The sequence below is a fragment of the Embiotoca jacksoni genome, unplaced genomic scaffold, assembly GCF_022577435.1.
Source record: "Embiotoca jacksoni isolate LCO1_2020_lvr unplaced genomic scaffold, fEmbJac1.0.p SCAF_11, whole genome shotgun sequence".
NCBI classification, from domain to species: Eukaryota; Metazoa; Chordata; class Actinopteri; family Embiotocidae; genus Embiotoca; species Embiotoca jacksoni.
Window position 1 is genome coordinate 3113023 of NW_027185241.1, and position 18274 is coordinate 3131296.

General features: G+C 39.8%; 2 protein-coding genes across 2 annotated transcripts; both read left to right on the forward strand.

Moving 5' to 3' along the window:
* The first annotated feature begins 2172 nt into the window (after positions 1-2172).
* On the forward strand, positions 2173-10477 carry lin28aa (lin-28 homolog Aa). Its single transcript, XM_069142192.1, has 4 exons — positions 2173-2182; positions 3050-3222; positions 7348-7532; positions 10258-10477. The coding sequence occupies exons 1-4, from the start codon at positions 2173-2175 to the stop codon at positions 10475-10477; spliced, it is 588 nt and encodes a 195-aa protein (XP_068998293.1).
* Positions 10478-14695: 4218 nt separating this feature from the next.
* Positions 14696-17999, forward strand: mecr (mitochondrial trans-2-enoyl-CoA reductase). Its single transcript, XM_069142244.1, has 10 exons — positions 14696-15022; positions 15658-15755; positions 15892-16023; positions 16106-16249; positions 16511-16613; positions 16812-16914; positions 17014-17087; positions 17190-17250; positions 17529-17601; positions 17699-17999. Exons 1-10 carry the CDS (start codon positions 14829-14831, stop codon positions 17860-17862), a joined length of 1146 nt encoding a protein of 381 aa, XP_068998345.1. The 5' UTR covers positions 14696-14828; the 3' UTR covers positions 17863-17999.
* Positions 18000-18274: the final 275 nt, after the last annotated feature.

Consider the following 18274-nt stretch of genomic DNA (forward strand, 5'->3'; position numbering starts at 1 on the left):
GTAATATTACTTAAGAAGTTGTCAATTCAATAGTGTGAAATACTGACACTTAAAGCAAAAACAATTGGAGAAGAAAAAATGTCTCTACGTGGCATTAAGAAAAGCTCACGGACATTAACTGCACCTATTCGATTTATAGTAGGGTACAATTCATGAATTGAAATTAATTCAAATATAGTATATCAGGTTATCTTGTCCAAAGTGGCTAAATTAGGTAAACACTCATGCTCTTGCCATTTTCCATGTCAATTTGTCATAATGAAATCTTTCCAAGCAAATTCGAAAATATATATATTAATTAAATTGTCAGAATGATTCATATTGTTAAGGAACACCAGGGAAATAAATATAAGTGGTTTCAATCAACACATAAATGGTTTTCCTCGAAAGTTTTCCCTTTTCATATTTTACAGAGCCAAAGACCTTTAGTTTTACATGAATGATCATTCTACTTGGCCCAAATGCCTATTTAAAAGAAGTTTATAAACTTTTTTGTAACCCTCAAATGGGGCATAACTTTTTCTTATATTTGCTGTTAACATTTATATCATTTAAGATGTCAAATTTGCTGTGAGTTATGTCATATTTAGGGCCATACACGCGCGTTTTGCGGGTCCACAAGGGGTCGTTGTGGTAGTCGTGATAAACTCAGCACCACCTATGAAACATCCATCAGAGAAAATAACAAAATATTTTAGGTCATATAAATCATTATACTTGGAAAAAAAAAAAGCAACTAATCAGTCTTCCTCCCAGGTTGACCATCTTGATTGACCTTTTATCAATTTATCATACATGGAAATATAAATTTTCTAAGATAAATTGTATCTTGCTGATATTTGTTAGTATTGAAAAGTTAAAATAGGGTATATTACAATTACAAATATACTGTATTCAATTTTGGTTTATATAAACAAATAAAATAAATAAAGTAAAATTAATTATCAATAAAACAAATATTTTCAATTAAATGAGTAAAAATACATGGAGGCTATTACAACAACATGTAGCTCGTTTTCTATTTGTTGTGTTTTAGACAAATAACATTAACAATAATGATTTCGATAAATTCAGATTTGAAATAATCCGTCATGTGTTTGGTTATTTCAGATTTCAACTCTGTCACGTTGGGCTCGGTTAAAAGAGCACTACCCTCAGTCTTTAATGCATCCATCACTCCACAAGGACGCGAGTCAACATCTTAACATGACGTGATCAATCACTATTGATCCGTGAATTCGTTTGAGCAGGTCGGCTTGTTTTCTCGCAGCCACCTTGAATCGTGGGATAGTTTTTTAAACTGTTTTCTTATCATTTTGTTTCATGCGGTCCTCTGTTGTATAAGCTAAAGTTTTCCTTCTTTATCTCTTCAGCTCGGCTGGTGGACTCTAGTTGAGATCTTCGTCCTCTGCTGCATGTGGGGGAAGGAGAAAACAAACCTCCCCCCTCAACATTTCATCTGGATTACCATTCCAAACCGTTCTCTGGCATGTTGGGACAGCAGCTATACAAATCACTGATTACAAAGAAGCAAACACGCACTGCGAGAAAACATACAGTAGGCTACGATAAAGCTAAATCTATACAGTCTTGTTTATTCCTAATGTTAAAAAAAAAAAAATTAAAAAAAAAAAATTAAAAAAAATACCCCTATTAAACTAAGATTTAGCCTACATAAAATTCCGCCTAGTTAAATGTTATAAAACTGACATTTCAGGCTCCACCAGTTTTCAGCTTTTCCATTCTGCAAAGTCTCTCCACTTTTCTGTTCAAAATTCACCAGAAAATATTCTTTTATGCGCATTTAGTGTAATTATTCAAAGCCATTTTTTTTTAACAAGGCATTGCTCCTTTGGAAAATATCTGCTTCAAAGAGAAATATGGCGAATCATGCCAATAAAATACTTTCCAAATTGGGATATTCATGTTTTACATTAGATTGGAATATCTCAATATTATATTCGTTAGTAGTGATTGGTCGTTTGCCACATGTGGGCCCTTCCATCACACAATATGCAGTGTATCCTTGGGGACTGTAATTGTGAATCACGTGGACATGACCGCGAGTGTGTGGGGGGTTTGTTAGATGAGAAATTGTCATTTGTATTGACCAACAGAGCTGATCGCTGCAGGAGAGCCGAAACACGTTTGGAGCGAGAAGCAGCTGTGAACATGGCAGAAGGTATGTTGGGAGCTTTTGGTCAGTTATTTCTTAAGTGCTTTCTGGAGGGGCAGGCTTTCGTTTGCATTGTCTTAGATGTTGTGGGGGGGATTCTTCAGCCAAAAAAAAAAAAAATCTCCCCGTTGACCCCCCACCCCTCATTGTTTAGGGGGAAGAGGTTGCCAGCCCCCTTTTGTTTACCTCCCTCTCCCGCTTTCCCTCTCGCTGCGCAGCTTCTGCTTTTCACAGCATTTTGCATGAAAGTGGCAATCTGTGAGGATTTACCCAGTTTGAGGGCTAAACATTTTTTTTTTTTAAAAAAAGGATACTGTAGCGTGGGTGCTGATTTTGACTCAAGGCAGAACTGAAGACATGGGTTCCGTTTCTAACCAAAAACTCCCAGGTTGAGTAACTTCATAAACTGTGTTTTGATGTTTTGCAAGTTAATTAAGTTGCTTTCTAATGGACTGTCTCTGCGATTGTACTGGCACATTTTAAGGTATTGTTCACACGTGATGTGTAATCCGTGCGTCGCTCAATGCATTAAACGCTCTTTAGAAATTCTGACAAGATCACTTACTTACTTACTCCAACTTTTTATATTTTTACTGGAACAGGAGGTTGTATGTTTTCAGTTGCTTAAAAAAAAAGAAAAAAAAAAAAAGAAGTAATTTTTAATCCAAATTCTGCCAAAAGACAGCCAAAGCCTGAGTTCATTGATCCGCATTGATTATTAATGCGTTATAGCGAGAGAAATACGTTTGTTTGTTTCGGTTTTTAGACTTTATTTAAATGCTGCCCCTGATGGATACATTTTTAAACACATTTGCAATACTAACAGTAGTTTTAAGTTGTTATTATTTGTATAATATGCATTTTTCGTTGTAGGAGTGTGTAAGCCCGAGGAGGATGAAGGGCCGAGTAACGAGGAGGATTCACAGTCCTTCCATGGGGAAGGACTGTGTAAATGGTTCAACGTCCGGATGGGCTTCGGGTTCCTGTCCATGACCAAGCGGGAGGGAGTGCCACTGGACGAACCGGTTGATGTGTTCGTCCATCAGGTAGGATGATCTGCTCGGTCGCTCGAGGCGTATTTTATAGTGCGTAACGCAGCACTGGTGTTGCATCCCAACAAAGATATATCAGTTTCTACGTCTAAGAATGTATTGTTTTTTTTGTTTTTTTTACCCAACGTCTTACCGGCAGCAGTGAGACACGTATGTTTTCAATGCTGCTTAATTAATTTAGGGTGTTTCCTTTTTCCGACATCTTCCGGCCATTAAATGATTATTATCATGTAAAAATAGCCGAACAAAAATACTCAACATATAAAGTCCATTGAAGTCAACAAATTGAATAGTTGTTTTTTTTTTTTTTTTTTTTTTAATCAGGTGTTTTGATATGTTTGATTAAAGTTAGGATAATATGGTTTAGATGGGCTTTCTGCAGTGTAGTGGGTGTTTCTCCTGTAGGGGAACACGTGTTGCAGCCAGAGGAGATCAGCGGGCCTCCCTCGTTGTTTTCTGGACACTGATACTAAAAGTGATGGAGAAATTAGTGTGGGCTTTTTGTTATTGTTCAATGAAGCTTAAGCACTTTCACATCAATGTCCCTGAGCTACATGAAAACTAGTCCCTTACACAGAATGAACCCTATTATTGATCCTCCTCTGGAGATGTGAACAGTGATATTTGTTTATGGTGAAGTTTGTTGAGAATGAGATTAATGGAAGTAATTTTTTTGTGTGCTGGATATCACTGCATCTGTTGACAAAGTGGAAGCTTTTATTATTCTGATTAATATATTTAGTTCAGTGAATCTGAATCAAGGTTATTGATCACTATTTTTCATTTTAAGTGTATTTTGCTCAGAGATATTAGGCAATATCCCTGTTTATCTTTTATGGGTCTTTTTCTATTACTACATAACACAAAACCGCCACTTTATATATGTAAAGTTGATGATGCAGTTTTGAGCTTTAGTTTCACATACCAAACATGTTTTTCATTCTTTAATTGAATTTTAAGATTCCTTGCTTAGATTAAAGAAAGAACCAAACCTTCATTCACCTTTTTGAAAAGGTTGAAAAGTGTTGATGCTAATGAAGTGGGAGGTGTGAGGAAGTAGGTAGGGGGTAGTTTTCCCTCCTCCTTCTCATCTGAGTGAGTGCCTCCATTTCTGTCTGATAAGATAAAGGTTTAGCATGTGAATGAGAGGCATCCCCATGAGCTGCTCATTCACCTCGAAGTTCCTGTCATAAAGTGATTAAAGGCTCTTTGCTGTCTGCTCAACCCCCTCTGTGTGTGTGTGGCAGTTTTGTTACACTGCCTTTAAAGAGCAAATCTCCTTTTACAGGAGTCCTCAGGTTTTATTTTAGGTAAATTTCCTGGTTCACCCACCATTATGTCAAGGCCTCCAGCTGATGTGGAGACATTGTCTCGCAAAGTCTAATCTTTTTTTTTTATTTTTTTATTTTTTTTAAAGATTTAACTTAATTTGCAAAAAAAAAACATCCACATACAATAGCTCTATCATCCATTTCATTGTGATGTTCTCTAAAGCAGCTGTCACTGGTTTCTGTCTTCCTGCTGTCTCTGTGATGATGCATAAAGAGAGATTAAATTGTTCTGTGGAATAGTAGTAACTGAAATATTGTTTGACTATACACAGGAAGCTGGTATGTGATTACTCATATTGCAACCCAAACATGAGTTCAGTTGAAGACAGAAACTTACAGTTTAGTGCTCCAGTAGTCACAGAGATTTAAAAGAAATTAGAAAATGGCTGTAGGTTTAATTCCAACTGTCATTAAATGCTGCTTTAAAAAAAAAAAAAATCTAAAATGTTATCATAAAAACAAGTTAAGATATTAATTCCCAGATGTGGAAATAAGTATTATAATTGCTCCAGATGCTTAAAGGGAAGCTCAAATTGAGAGGAAAAGTTGTAATGCTCGCTGCTTTACTTGGGGTCTCACTGTGATTGGTCTCATTTCATCAGAATAAATGTGTAACCAATGGCTTAGTTCCCTTTCTGTCACGAGAAAAGGTAGACACACAAGTGATGAATGTATAGGGGTTCTGGCAACGTAAAGGGCCTCGGCCCTAAAATTAGTGGCCGCGTGTCAAGGAAAATTAACTCCCAGGGTCCGCTGGCCTTTGTGCAGGTGGACAATAGAGCCATGCATCCGAATGAAGCAGCCCTGGGCCCTGACTGAGCCCCTCTTTGTCTCAGCAGTAGTCCTGCTATTGTCCCTCCCTGCTCTGATGTCTTTCTCTGCCTCACTTGGCCCCCCAGACACATTCTAGATATAGTTTATAGTCGAGCCCACTTACACCATCTCATCACCAGGTCCTTCAGGTTGAAAAGCCACCCCTCAGGTCCTGTACCTGTGTGTGAGAGGAACCTGATGTGGCCATGTGGTTGCTGTGGGTACGTTATGGGGGTGGGGAAGGTCACACATGGGAGAGGAAGTGGGTTAACAGTCACCAGGGCAGAGCGGCCTTGTGGGACTGGGGCTTTGCGGATGTCTATGTTGCCATTCAAATGTCATGGCTCACCAATGATGTTTCGTCGCTGCCCTGGACTCTGCAGCAGATGCTCAGCAGTGACTCAATGTTGCAGGATTAGAGAAGATAGCCCTTTTGTTGTTTAAATTGGAGACAGAGACGGCATTGTTTACAACTCACTCTGTAACGATCCCAATGTAAATTTCGAGGAGTGAGGTGCTCTAATTGTTTGTTTAATCTGCGTTTTAGATACTTACTACTCGTATCCTTTTAAATTATAACCTGTCCTGAAGGACTCTCCTTACAATAAATGATGCTCTTTGGGAAGGCCAGTTTAATTCCTGGTGGTCTTGGGAAACAAAGAATGTAGATGGTTCGTCACACAAGATTGATGGATGTTACTTTACTAAAAAAATGAATCAAAGAAAAGGGGATTATTGTCTATGAAAACAAGCCTGCTACATTATTGGCTCATTCTTCCTATTTCAACAGTATGCCTGACAGTTTAATCTTAGTCCCACTGAGGGGATTTCACAGAGGGGTTTCCCATGTTGATTTAGCCAGTCAAATAGTTTTATCCTCAAAACCACACCACACCTTTCTTTATCTCTCTTCCTTTCCTTTGGGAATCCGAAATATTGCCAGCAACACTCGGATCAAAAAGAAGAACCTCTTCACAGGTTACATCTAAGCAGGAGGCTAGGTTATAGTTTACTCTCAGCATATCGCACCATTGTTGATTAATTAAGCAAACAACCTCTCCAATGTTGCTGTTCATAAATCTTCTAATACAATAAAATCATCAGGGTGTGTTTTGTTTTTTTTCATTAAAAAAAAAAAAAAAAAAAAAAAAAAATTCCTTTTTAAGCACTGATATCAAAGAGAGATATCCATTTGTGCTTTTCCTCAACTTTTATGTCTTTCTGCCAAACAAATATCCAAAGAATGTCACCTCACAGCAAAGCCCTGCTGCCCTCTCACCCCACCCCCAACCTGAGCACAAACCCCTGCATCCTGTAGTTTAGGTCTAGTGGTGGTGGTCAGTGTGTTAGTAGAGCTTTGTGATGTGGGTGGGAAGAGGGATGGGATGGGGGTGGAGGCAGCAGTGTGGAATGCCGTTCCTCTGGAGGAGGGGGGTTGGGGGTGGTGTTGTGGGGGGGGGGGGGGGGTTGAAGGTTATCCTCATCAGGTTTACCACTCAAACACTGCAAAAAGACAATGGAGCATTAAGAGGCGGCAATGCTTTGTAATGCAGGGCGGTGTGTCTACAGAAGGCTCCAGAGAGTGGGAACAGCAAGCTTTGTAGTGCTTGTTTATTTATCAGGTGAGACATCGTGATCGCCTTAAAATACCAGATACCTGATAAGAGCTGTCGGCCGCTGATGGTATCACACTGAGGAATGGGAGGGGGTTGTTCTCAAGGGTCAAAGTCTCCACAGACTTAATGCAGAAGTGATTCGGTCACTGGTGTGATATAGGAAGTTTTAAAACACGAAATCATCATAAATCAGTGTATCTTTGAGGGGGAAGACATTGAAACATTCATTCATCCTTTTCTGATTTGAATCAGAACATGTGTATCAGGATCGGAATGATTTGTACACTTGAATCATCACATATCTACAGTTCCCCCCAAACAATATTGTTGATGCTGAAAAAAAAAAATCTCTCTTTCAGAGCAAGTTGCACATGGAAGGCTTCCGCAGCCTGAAGGAGGGCGAGGCGGTCGAGTTTACCTTCAAGAAGTCATCCAAGGGCCTGGAGTCGCAGCAAGTTACCGGTCCAGGTGGCATCCACTGTGTGGGCAGCGAGCGAAGACCCAAAGGCAAGAAGGTCCAAAAGCGGCGTTCAAAGGGAGACAGGTGAGCCGGGATGAACTGGGAAAACACAGAAAAGACTTATTTCATTATGTGTTCCTGTGCAGCATCAAAATGGAGGACAGTTAATTGAAATATATCAGTGCTAAATAAAAAGAAAAAAAAAGAGTAAAGTATATATTCCGATTCCCTCTGTGCTACACTGGATGCAGTGTCATGAATACCAGAGGCTATTTTGTAAAAAAAGAAAAATCTAATGGTTTTCAGGGCGCATTTCATTAATGCTTGCAGCAACAGTACTTAAACCCTAACACATTTCACGATACTAAAATGTGCTGTGTGGATCCCATGCAAAGTTCCTTTTAAAGATATCATTTTAGATAGTTTTAAATAATTGTAAACCATCTAACGGCTCATAAACTGTCACTGTCCTTTAAAAGCTAACCAGACCACAAAAAACTTGTCTTTTTTTCCAGCTTGGAGACAATCCATTTTTCAGATAATCCAATGCAGTTTTCAAATGGTATCCTTGGTTCAAGAAGTTTGTCAAGTTTCTCTTACTTTTAAAGAAATCTGGATATGCAAAGTTTTCATTGGACAGCAAAAAAAACTATGCAACCTTACACTATCAGCAATCCACAAACAGTCACTGTTGTATTTAGTTTGGATCTAACATACAATGGCGTTGTAGTTTCTCCCCATTTTCCTTCCTCTCCCTTGACCCCAACCCCCACCTCTAGCCCTAGCTAGGGTCACATCAGCAGGCTTGACGTGTGACCTGGATCAATAACTGTTTAAATCTGCTGGTCCCTGGGGAATTCAAACCAACCCACTCTCCATCTCCTCCTAAACCTCTTCAACCAACAGAATTTGTAACTCCAAAACCAAACTTAATAACTCCAACAATCATAATTTGAATAACTTGAATCTGAATATATTGAGATGAGTGAGTTTCGGGATAATTTTAATCACTGTGTCCTTTTTTGAAGAATGAGGAATTTCACTTAGGATTGTTAGAAAGTTAGACAATAGAGTTACTGCTGTGAAAATAGCTTTAAGCATAACTTTTTTGCTACATGTCTAAATACTGCAAAAGCAGTGATTTTTACATTTTAGTTTGATCCGAACCTCTACGTAATACTTGAAAATACAAGAGCTCCCTCGAGGAGTACAGGTCTTACAAAATCTACAAATCAAAGGTTTAAAGCAAAAACAACAATGCCCCCCCAGCAGAAAAAAAAGAGAGCTAAAGGAGCCTTGATTTTTGAGTCATACTCTGAATATCAATATAATGTAGGGTTAGAGGTGTATCAACTTTACCCCCCTGTCAGTTGTGATTACAGCCAGAGAGTAGTAAGTGTGAGAACAGAGATCATTACTGCTTCAAAGAGTCCTGGGAGGCTCGCTGTGGTTCAATACCTCTCCCTAGACCACACTGATCCGTGGATAAGACATCGGTCCCCTTTAGCATATTTCATTATGCAATACTGGATTGTGGTTCATTGATTTATGTGTGATTAAATGATCATATTTACAACCAATAATCAAATCATTTTGGTATAAGAGTAAAAAGTACACACTTTAATGATAGTTCTGGGTTCAGATTCTGCCTCCAGAGTGAGCCTCTGTTTTGCAGTCCACATTTCATTGACCAGCTTTGTGAGTGCATGTGTGTGTACATATGACTAAAGGAGGGGAAAAAGCTCCTATCCATTTAATTGATAACAGATGCAAGAGCCCAGGCAACGGGGTGAAAGGTCACTGTTGTCATGACAACCATGTATGAGTAAAAGCAAGAGAGCTGGGGGCTGGGATGGGATGATGAGGGTGTGTGTGTGTGTGGGGGGGGGGGGGTGTCAAGGTTCAGAGGTCATTACTGCAGCTTTTTTTTTAGACAAAGGGACCACTTCCCTTTCCCTCCACTTGCCTTCTGATGGATGCTGATGTCGGGAGCTTCTGTAGTGTGACGGTATAGACCTTGACTCCACCCCAATGGCCACCGCCACAAAAGCCACGCTGACCCCTCGGCAGCCGCCCTGTCCAAACCCTCATCTGCTGCCACAAAAGGTGGGGGTCCGCAGAAGCACTGCCTGCCCTATACGCCCACCATCCATCTGCCTTCCACCCCTGTACACGTGGCCATTCTATAGATAGTGTTCGAGCAGTGGTGGACGATGGCACCCGTTGTGGCTCCCTCTGACCCCCACATAGTGTTCACTTCTAAAGTTCAATGCCGATCAAACGAGTGTCTTACTTTGACACAAAGGAGTCCAACCAAAAGGTTTTTGGGAGTCACAAGCTGACAAATAGGACAAGCTGTTCACAATCTTTGAGATAATGTGATCCACGGTACCGATACTGGGCCGATGGGAAGTATTGGCCCAGCATCTTTTCAAAACTCCAGCTTGTAAAAAAGGTTGCAAGTGAGAGCTGATGGCAATTGTTGATTATCTGAGAAACATGAACGGTTTTGAAAAGTTCCAATCTACTGCTCTCCCAGAGTAGTATGGGGTGACCTGGAATGCCCTCAGAGGGTTTGTGTCCAAATGCAAACTCAAGTCATTCCAGGTGAAATATCGCCATCGAGTGGTAAACAGGTGCAACTCACACTCTTTACTGTACTGTACTGCATTGTTGGACCCCTGGCATAGAGTCGCAGTTTGCACAGCAGGAAGCGGTTTTCAGTGGAAAAACACTACTTGCCTAATTGTGACCAAAAATCTGTCATTGGAGGTTTAATCGAACATAATATCTGTTTTGTTTCTTGAAGGTGCTACAACTGCGGAGCCCTGGACCACCATGCCAAAGAGTGCAAGTTGCCACCCCAGCCCAAGAAGTGCCACTTCTGCCAGAGCATCGATCACATGGTTGCCAGCTGCCCAATCAAAGCACAACAGTCCTCGCCGGGTTCTCAGGGAAAACCGTCTTCCCTGAAAGGAGACGAGGAGGAGCACAGCCACTCGGCGCCACCTCCCGAGACCTCTGAGTAAATGAGGGATATGACGCCAGGGAAGCACAGAGGCCAATTCAAAGTGCTTTGATGGAGAGGAAGGATCCCCTTCCAGCTGTTGAAGCTGCTTTTGGAACTACCTCAGGTTGAAAAAAAAATACTCACGAAGAATGTTGCTGAAGTTTTTGTTTTTATTTGGTGTAACACTCGGGAATACTGCTGAATTATTGCACTCAGGGCGTTTGCTAAATGTATAAATCACTGCTGTTGTTGGAGGGGATTTGAGATTGTAGCTAGCAATGCCATTTAACGGATGGTCGTCATGAGTTTATTTTTATTTTTATGTGACACTGTGTCCGTCCGGTGGGCATTATACCTCTTCTCTTTTTTGCATAATTCTCTTGTGTTTTTAGTATAGAGCTACACTTTCGCTGCCTTACCATTTAGTCTACTTCTTGACTGTTACACCTCGCTATCCGACAAGGCAGAGACGTAACAGTTAGTACCTCTGTAATGAATGTTAGTTTGCATATCGCATGGGGACCGGGAGGGTTCGTGAAAACACATGGGATGGGTTTAAGCATATAGCTATTGGCGATGTATTGGCAATCTGCCAATATTGCAGTTGACCATCCTGTTTTCCTGGGGCCAAATGAATGTCAGTGGTTTCCAGTTTTTGGTCAGGGTTATTTTTTTTTGTCTTTTCATTTTTTCCATCCAGCATTTTGCCGGCTGTCTAAAAGGTGCATTGTCTACCTCATTGGTCCATGTTTGGTCTGCTACTAGAGCCATCATCCTAAGCACAGATGGTAAAGCAAATATTCTCAGAATAGTTTTGGAGAGTTTGATTTGAATTGTGATGAAATCAAATCCTTTTTGCACTACAGTATTTACGCAGGATGCCATTAATTGGAATATACTGAACATTCTTAGAGAGTAACTTAACATCCCATGAAAACCTTGGTTTTACTGACCTGCCGTGGTTCAACTTCTCACCTTGCTGCAGCAGTAATGCCCAGGTGTACTTGAAGACCTTGTGAAGTCCATTTTGCGTGAGGTTACTGGTGCAACAAAGCACACATCAGACCACACCCAGAACACACCTTTCTAACAGTCTGGAAGGCATTTATAGTGTCACCTTTGGATGGGCAAAGAGGGTCCTTCAATTGAGGGACACACATCATATCAGAGTATGGTCAAGGCGTGGACTGTTGTGTGAAATAGCTTGAAACTATCGTTCCACAGCTACTCTGGGTGTAGAAAAAATACGTTGTCTGGTCTGTTTGGCAAGGCAATCAAGATACCGTTTATTGTCTCACCATCAGAGGGCAGCAAACCACTGCTGTTAAGTTACTCAACTTTCCATCTGCAGTACAGTATATTCTCATTTTATTGGCTTCTGTGTGAAAGACTGCTGCTTTCCAATTACCCCCAATATGGATTTGATAGAATTCCAACCAATTAGATACCAACCCCAATACATATACAACTCTTTAACAAGATATTTGACCTAGACTAAGTTACTCAGGGGTCCAGCTAGCTCTCCTCTTGATACTTGAATAAGAATGAGGCAGAATCAGACACGATGTTGCCAGTGGGAAGGCTGGTGTTTTTGTTTATATCCAGTATGATCCATTTCTAGGGTAGTTATTTAAAACATTACCTCCCTATTACACTTAGTAGGGTAATAGCTCAGGAACACCAAGCCTGCACAGAGGAGCATGTACGACTAGCTATAGCCAATCAGCCTTTTACTCCCGTTTTACAGGAGAAGCTGACTGAGACTTTTACGCCCAATTAATATATATGTAAAATTATTCTAAACCTTTTTAAAAAAAAGATCATACTAATTTATTTTCATCCAAGAGTGCTGCGGCTTCTCCTTCTGCTTCTGTTGAAGCCTCTTAGCAATGAATGGTCTAGTAGACATAAGAATAAACTGCCAAATGTCATTTAAAGCAACATGTGACTTGAGAATATATCTGGGTAACGCATTTTTAACATCACGGTACTTGTATTACTTTGTACATATGTGCTTGATAAATCACTGTCATTGTCCTTAATAATTTAAATTTAGTATGAATACAATGTAACAGTAATATATTGCAACAATAAGTGTAACAATATACAGTACATACTGTACAGGTACAAAGTATCACGAGGACTGCCGTAAACTGAGGGTTTTTCTTAAATATTCTTTTTCTTTTCCATTTATTATTCTTTTTTTTAAATGTTAGTACACAATGAGCCATTCCGAAAAGAAGCCCATTGTCATAGCTATCTATGCCAAAACCAATTGAATGTTACTGTGCACTAATTTGTGTAAGATGCATGGGGTTTTTTTATATATTGAGTTTAATCACTTTTGAATATGTTTAATTTTTTGCATTATCCTATTTTTTTTTTTTATATATATTTTCATAAACTACAGTCAGTTGCTGGTTGGAAAAAAGAATACCTTGACGCTTGGGGACGCTCATCTCAGGAATTTACCAATCTGAAAACTCAGGGAATAATTCAGATTGATTGAAAGGAGTCCAGGTGTGTTTGGTCAAGATAAAGCAGGGATTAAATGCACATGATGTGAAGCGTATGACAAGGAAGACAAAGTAAAATGGGTTTGGGGAAGGTCTTGTTACAACAGTTTCTATTTTTACTCTTGAGAAAAATACTTTTGTCAAAAAAAGAAATTACTACAAAAGATGTGAAACTGTTTATGTTGAGATCTACAAGCTTCCCATGCACCCAGTGTGATGATGTTCTTCATATTTTGTTCTCTTTGACCAACTCGCCGTGATATGATATGAAGAAAATGTTCCACTATTATTGTATTTTGTTTTCCTTTATAATCGTTGTAGATGGGGATTTAGTAGAATATTGTAAAGGGATTGGGGCTAGTAGTATGTAATCCGGGGTTGTCTCATCTCAACACATCGATACTTGGTGTTTCAGACTATCAATGCTTATGACAAAAAGAATGTTTCATGGATGACTTAACACTCAAATATGACCTCATACTCTGCTGTTAGGTGCCGTTTGTAAACATTTTCAGAATATAAAGGTTTTGATAATTCCACTACACAAAATTAGTAAATTAAGTGCTTTGATTAGGTGAAATATTTGACTTTTCTTTGGATGGGTTTATAATTGCAGTGCCAGTATATCTTCAAACTTGAACACCCATCTCTACATTTAAAAGGGACACATACGGATAACTTTTGTTCATCAGCGTTTTTTTACTTAGCGTTTTTATTAGTTTTTCCTTTTTTCATTTTAATTCTAATACCTGAAACCACAAAATACCTCAACTGTCAAACAAGTCGTTTACAGTAAATCAGACGCCCACTATATAGATAAAGGGTGCATGCAATATTCTACTTTGCTCAACTCTGTTTTCAAAATATCATTTGGAAACTAAGGGAGATCATGCCAGACATTCTGATTGTACCAAACCTGTTTGACCCCTCAATGGTGTGTTATTGTGATTTTATTGTTGGGTGCTAGATGGGTTAGATATTCCTTAAAACTCTAAAGACTTGTAAGACTGTGTGCTCAGGGTAACATTTGAAGCTCATCAATGGTACATCTTGTTTGTGACCATCAGCCATTTAATGTGTGGTGTTGTATTTTATCAGGTAAATACCTCAAGCTACTTGCAAAAAAGATTTGCATTTATTACTGATGAATGTATCGATTTTTACTGCCATAAAATTACAATTAACTTGATCTCAGGCGATTTAATGGCTAGTTTGTCGAGCGATGAGCAGCATGTCGTATTTTCAAAGTATTATTGTGATTATGTTTCTATATGTAAAGGTCTGCTCCATTTCCTAATAAACATGTCAATATTCAGTTTTTTCATGTCTTTTTTTTCTTATAACAATCCAGTCACAAGCTGTGTCACATGCTTTTAGTCTTGTCAGTAATTCACACGGCCTGTACTTCCAGCTACAGTCCTTCCTGCTGAAATGTAATAAACTGAAAATATGTGAGAGAGCGTATACTTGAGGAGAGATTTACAAAGAAAATTGCGCAGAACCTGTGAATCATAATTTTTTTTTGTTCAGTATCTGATTAAAAAGTATTTCACAATGCTGCATTAAATGAAGCGAAATGCAGAAGAAAGCAGTCAATTCCTCTTTTATTTTGCCTTGCAGGCCGAACACAAACTCGAGCTAATTACAGCACATGCGGCGGTTCTCCACCAGGGGCGCCGTTCTCTGTTTACGTTTTCAATGACACAACCTCATGGGTAAAAATCCAACATGGCCGTAGGTCGAAGACTGCTAGCTTAAACTCACGCCACAAATTACAGATATTATAAAAAAAAAAAAAAAAGAAAAAAAAAAAAGTGTTGTTTTCATTACCTTAAAGTTAAGTCCTGGGTCGCGATGTGGTTGCCACTTCACAGACTGTGTTTAAGAAGCCGGGCAGTCGGCAGAAGAAGCGTCGGCGCTGCTCTTTTGGAGTGCTCCGGGAACAGAGATGCTGTCGTGTCACACTTCAGTGGTCCAGCTGGACGCTCCGCACAAACGTGCAAAGCACTTGTGTTCAGGGACCACGGAGACCCTGCTCGAGTCGTTCAGTAAGACCGTCCGTCTAAAGAAACACGAAACACGTGGATACTTCACTGTTTCTGTGCTCGTGAGAAAACAATAGCTGTATAGAGTAATGTGTGTCATGCCTCGTTCAGGACAAGCTCAATCTTTTGTCTTGCAAAATAAACACATGGTTGTCTAAAACGTGTAATCTAAAGTATATATATATATGATATGATATGATATGATATATATATATCACACTTGTGTTGCTTGTCCGTAACATTTGGAAGACGGTGTCTTCTTCGCCTTGTTCTGGTGCACCTGGACCTAATAGGCACATTGATGTCCCCAGAGGCTGGAGGGCGGGAAAACCAACAACTTCTCCTTCTTCGCTTTCTCTTTCTCTTTCTCCTTCTCCTTGTCCTTCTCCTTGTCCTTGTCCTTCTCCTTGTCCTTCTCCTTGTCCCCTCCTTTGCTTGGCGTGTTGTTGCCTTTCGCATTGACCAATGGACGATTTAATATAAATAACACCAGGCTGTTAGGTCTGACAATCTCTTTTATTAAGTTTTTCTTTCTGTTTTATTCTCGCTATATTCCACATTAATTTCAAATTGTTGTTTTTTTTAAATCTAAGGATACTAAATAAAAAAAATAAAAAATTTTGTGTGTTTGTTGTCAGGTTGGAGGACCTACATCTACCCCCCACTGGTGAAAAGGATGTCTTGGTTAAATTCCTGGCAGCTCCAATCAACCCATCTGACATTAATATGATTGAAGGTTTGCAGATTTTCCTCCACACCTGCAGCAGCCTAATTTCAAACCGTGGCAACCTACCGTGGCAAAGAAACAGAACATAGTACTTCTTTTTTCATATTGTATAATAATCAGTTATTAATGTTATTTATTTTTTTAGGTACTTATGCAGTCCTACCTGATCTCCCAGCTGTTGGTGGCAATGAGGGCGTGGCCCAAGTCATAGAGGTGGGCAGCCGGGTGAAGTCCCTTAAAGCAGGAGACTGGGTCATCCCGAGAGATGCTGGTTTAGGTAAATTACAGCTTCATTGAGACGAATGCGTCCCCAGGTTTCAGCGCAAACTCGAACGACTTTCATACCTTTGTGTGAGCAGGAACATGGAGGACAGAGGCGGTGCTGGCTGAGGATGACGTCGTCTCACTGCCAAATGACATTCCCCTGCTGTCTGCTGCCACGCTGGGGGTGAATCCCTGCACTGCCTTCAGGATGCTCGCTGACTTTGAAGATCTCAAGCCAGGTAGCGTGTGTGTGTTTGAAAAGACAGGTTTATGGGCTGGTATTTGCAACATGAGTAGCGTGTTCAAAGCTCCATTAATGTTGATTAATCAAGCACCATGATGAGTACAACATGCCAAATATAAGCGCTGAAAAAAATACAAATCTGGAAGAGGATTTGAAAATGCATTACTCCTGCCTAAGTTATCACTAAAACTACGATATGCTGCGCAGTCGTCTTGGTCATCATATAACAGTTTCAGTCTATCTGCTGTCTTTTTAGGTGATTCTGTGATCCAGAATGCAGCCAACAGTGGAGTTGGACAGGCTGTCATACAGATCGCTGCTGCAAGAGGAATAAACACTATTAACGTTATCCGAGACAGGTGAACTCAGTCTTATTAGGTTGACTCGGTGCTTTAGATATTGTGGGTAAAAAACTGACCAAGTAACATTTTAGCTCTCTTTGCTTTTTTCTTTTAATCATAGGATGGTTTTTTTTTAGGAGATTTTCTGTCTCTGAAATTTACAAGCGTACATATTTAACCACACTGAACTCCTTCATTGTGTCTTTCCTTTCAAAGGCCAGAGTTCACACAGCTCAGTGACAGGCTAAAGGCCATCGGAGCGAGTCATGTGATCAAAGAAGAGGCCCTGAGGCGGCCTGAGATGAAGGAACTGTTCAAGGCGTGTTGCTCTGACGACAGCTGTAGGAATATGATCATGTGTTTTTTTTCCTCTCGGTAAATTAACTAACTTCCAATATATTCATATCTTTTTTTAAAGACTTGTCCAAAACCTAAACTGGCATTAAATGGAGTTGGAGGCAAGAGTGCGACAGAACTTCTCCGTCGTTTACAGTGAGGAAGATGAATAATCTTTAAAACACATGACAGAACATCCTTACGCTGCAGAGGAAAGCCAATCATGTGTCTTGGCCATTTGTATTCCATTCAATCCAGGGTTGGAGGATCTATGGTGACATATGGAGGGATGTCCAAACAGCCCGTTACTGTTCCTGTGGTGAGATGAAACCTGTGACGGCTTTTCAGTTTTAAAGAAATGCTTTCAAATCTTTAGGAATGTGCCTGCTTGTTTGCTTTCTTGGTGACAGTTGGATGAGAAGATTGATACCAAACTCCCACTGGAGTAGTAGAGACCCTCCCATGTGACTGTCAGCCATTAAGTAAACAAGCTTATTTCTGAAAAGACTTTCAGAAATAAGCTGAAACAATATTGCGTTACATTTCACAAGAAGTCTTTTTTCTTTTTCAACGTGAGTAACCTCGCTCTCTCCACAGAGTGCTCTTATTTTCAAGGATGTGAAGGTTCGGGGATTTTGGGTCACGCAGTGGAAGAGAGATAACTCTCATGGTAAGATGGCATGGTATTACCTGATTTATAAAATAAATCTGAAATGATAAAAATGGGTTGTTTTAAACAAAATTTATTGTGAAATTCTTTTCATTAGATGGAAACGCGTTCAGAGCCATGCTGGATGAACTGTGCTCCCTCATCCGGAAAGGAAAGCTGACGGCTCCTGCCTGCACTGAGGTGCGTCTCCAGGACTATCACAAAGCTCTGGATGCAGCTATGCAGCCTTTAATTTCAACCAAGCAGGTCCTGATCATGTGAACTGGCTGGTGTTGTGAACTAACCCCTACAATGTCATGACCGTAGTGCGAGAACTGAATAAGTCCAACACATTATTATTAATGTGTTAACCAAACACAATGCTCACGCACATACGCAATAAAAGTTACTGCACGTCAGGCTCGAAGTCCAGAATCTGTCATGTTCTGTAATGAGTGTTTAGCTTTACTGTAAGTCATCAAAAGCTCATCACATCTTTATATAGTGACATGAGATAGCAGGAGTGATCATAGACCCCAGATAACACAACTTTATCTGTTACGTTCCGCAATAATACATGTTACTTATTAAGCTACATGAAAACAATTCAGGGAAATTATTAATCAACACATTTATTGTTATAGAATCACTGATATCAATTATGCATTGATTCTTTTAATTAAAATAATATTTA